At 34.1% G+C, this 1755-nt stretch overlaps 1 protein-coding gene across 1 annotated transcript; it reads left to right on the top strand.

The window, feature by feature from the left end:
- The first annotated feature begins 414 nt into the window (after positions 1 to 414).
- Positions 415 to 1404, top strand: LOC123884993 (auxin-binding protein ABP19b-like). The gene has a single exon (XM_045934231.1). The coding sequence runs from the start codon at positions 457 to 459 to the stop codon at positions 1120 to 1122; it is 666 nt and encodes a 221-aa protein (XP_045790187.1). The 5' UTR covers positions 415 to 456; the 3' UTR covers positions 1123 to 1404.
- Positions 1405 to 1755: the final 351 nt, after the last annotated feature.

Raw genomic sequence — 1755 nt, 5'->3', positions numbered from 1 at the left:
AACCATTTTATTAATTAAACCTAATTTAATTTTACCAAACAGAGCGAAAGGCAAATGACATACAATAGTGCTTTTCATCATGTAACAACTATAACATGTGACGACATCGTCTAATTATTAAATGATAAATTCAAAATTATACAATTAGAATTGTAAAACCATATTATGCAAGAACCCTTAAATGAAATGGTGCGGGTTTTTTTTAACATAACTAAAGTTCTATATTCGATTCTTGATTTTTGCATGCAAACTAACACAAAAAAATAAAAGTACGACCATCATTATCTACATATTAGATAAATTAATAAAAATGATGAATTCAAAATTATCAAACAACACTAGTAAAACCATATTTCCACGATTCCCATCTCTATATATAAATAATAGAACCAATTTGATCACAAAATCACACACAACACAACCCTTCTTGCAAATCAATAACAACAAAAATTGAATATGATTCCAACTATATTCTTCTTCTTCTTCATTTTTGCTCTTCTTTCTGTTTCTCATGCATCATTAGTAGTAGATTTCTGCGTAGCAGATTACACTGCACCAAACGGCCCAACCGGATATTCTTGCAAATCACCAAAAGATGTAACCGTGGACGACTTTGTCTACCACGGCCTAAACACAAGTGGAAAAACCACTATTTTCAATTCCTCTGCTGCCTTTGGATTCGACACGCAATTTCCGGGTTTGAATGGACTAGGAATTACGACCGGACGTTTAGATTTTGGTGTAGGCGGAGTTATTCCGCTTCACACACATCCCCGTGCATCAGAACTGATTGTTGTTATTAAAGGAACAATCCTTGCTGGTTTTGTTTCAACTGACAATGTTGCTTACATTAAAACTCTTCACAAATATGATGTTATGGTTTTTCCACAAGGTTTGTTGCATTTTCAAATTAATGTTGGTGATTCAAATGCACTTGCTTTTGTTAGCTTAGGTAGTGCTAATCCCGGCATACAAACATTGGATTCGGCTTTGTTTCAAAGCAACATTTCGACTTCGATAATCACTGCAACTACTTTACTTGATGCTGATACCGTGGAAAAGCTTAAGGATGTTTTTGGAGGGAGTGGTTTAAACTATATGTTGTTGTCCATGAAAGTGTGAGGAATATGGAGCATTAATATGAAGATTTGTAACATGTGAGATGAATAAATGTATCTGTGGTGAGGGATTTGAGGAATATACTAGTATGCTAGAGGTCATGAGTTCGATCCTCAGTTCTATTGTAAATTAAAAAATAATTTGCCATTTAAAAACCAGTATTTTACATCAAATATCAAATAAGGATATAATAGAATTGTGTGATAAGTTAAAGGGCAAAAAATTATGCAAAAAATTATCATGTAATAAAATGATATTTAATATGAAACAATTTATTTTCTCTTATCCTTTTTACAAGAGACAATTCATCTTTCTAGATTCATTGAATAATTAATGTATATGATCTATGTTATAAACAATTATTATTGTTCTAGACTGGGCCAAGAGCTGGCCCAATTGTCCTCCTACCCGGAATTCGGGGCACAGCCCAAATAGGGGAGGTCTCCCCGACACGTCAGTCCATGAAGTGTCCTCCACGATGTAACGGCTCCATAGCGCGATAAGCGCACGTTCAGTTATCCAACCGCCACTTCAGTCATGGAGCTTATCCATTACCCGTGTGTAACGACCCAAATTTATTATTCACTATTCAAGTGTTTAATTATTTGGTGATGTGGTTTTTAAGTAAGATAATAA

The sequence above is a fragment of the Trifolium pratense genome, linkage group LG5 (genome assembly GCF_020283565.1).
Source record: "Trifolium pratense cultivar HEN17-A07 linkage group LG5, ARS_RC_1.1, whole genome shotgun sequence".
Classification (NCBI taxonomy): domain Eukaryota; kingdom Viridiplantae; phylum Streptophyta; class Magnoliopsida; order Fabales; family Fabaceae; genus Trifolium; species Trifolium pratense.
The sequence above is the reverse complement of the archived record's forward strand: the minus strand, read 5'-3'. Positions and strand labels throughout refer to the sequence as shown.

What these genes read in the sequence shown, in the direction of transcription:
- LOC123884993 (XM_045934231.1), top strand. Translation starts at nt 457, where the DNA reads ATGATTCCAACTATATTCTTCTTCTTCTTCATTTTTGCTCTTCTTTCT.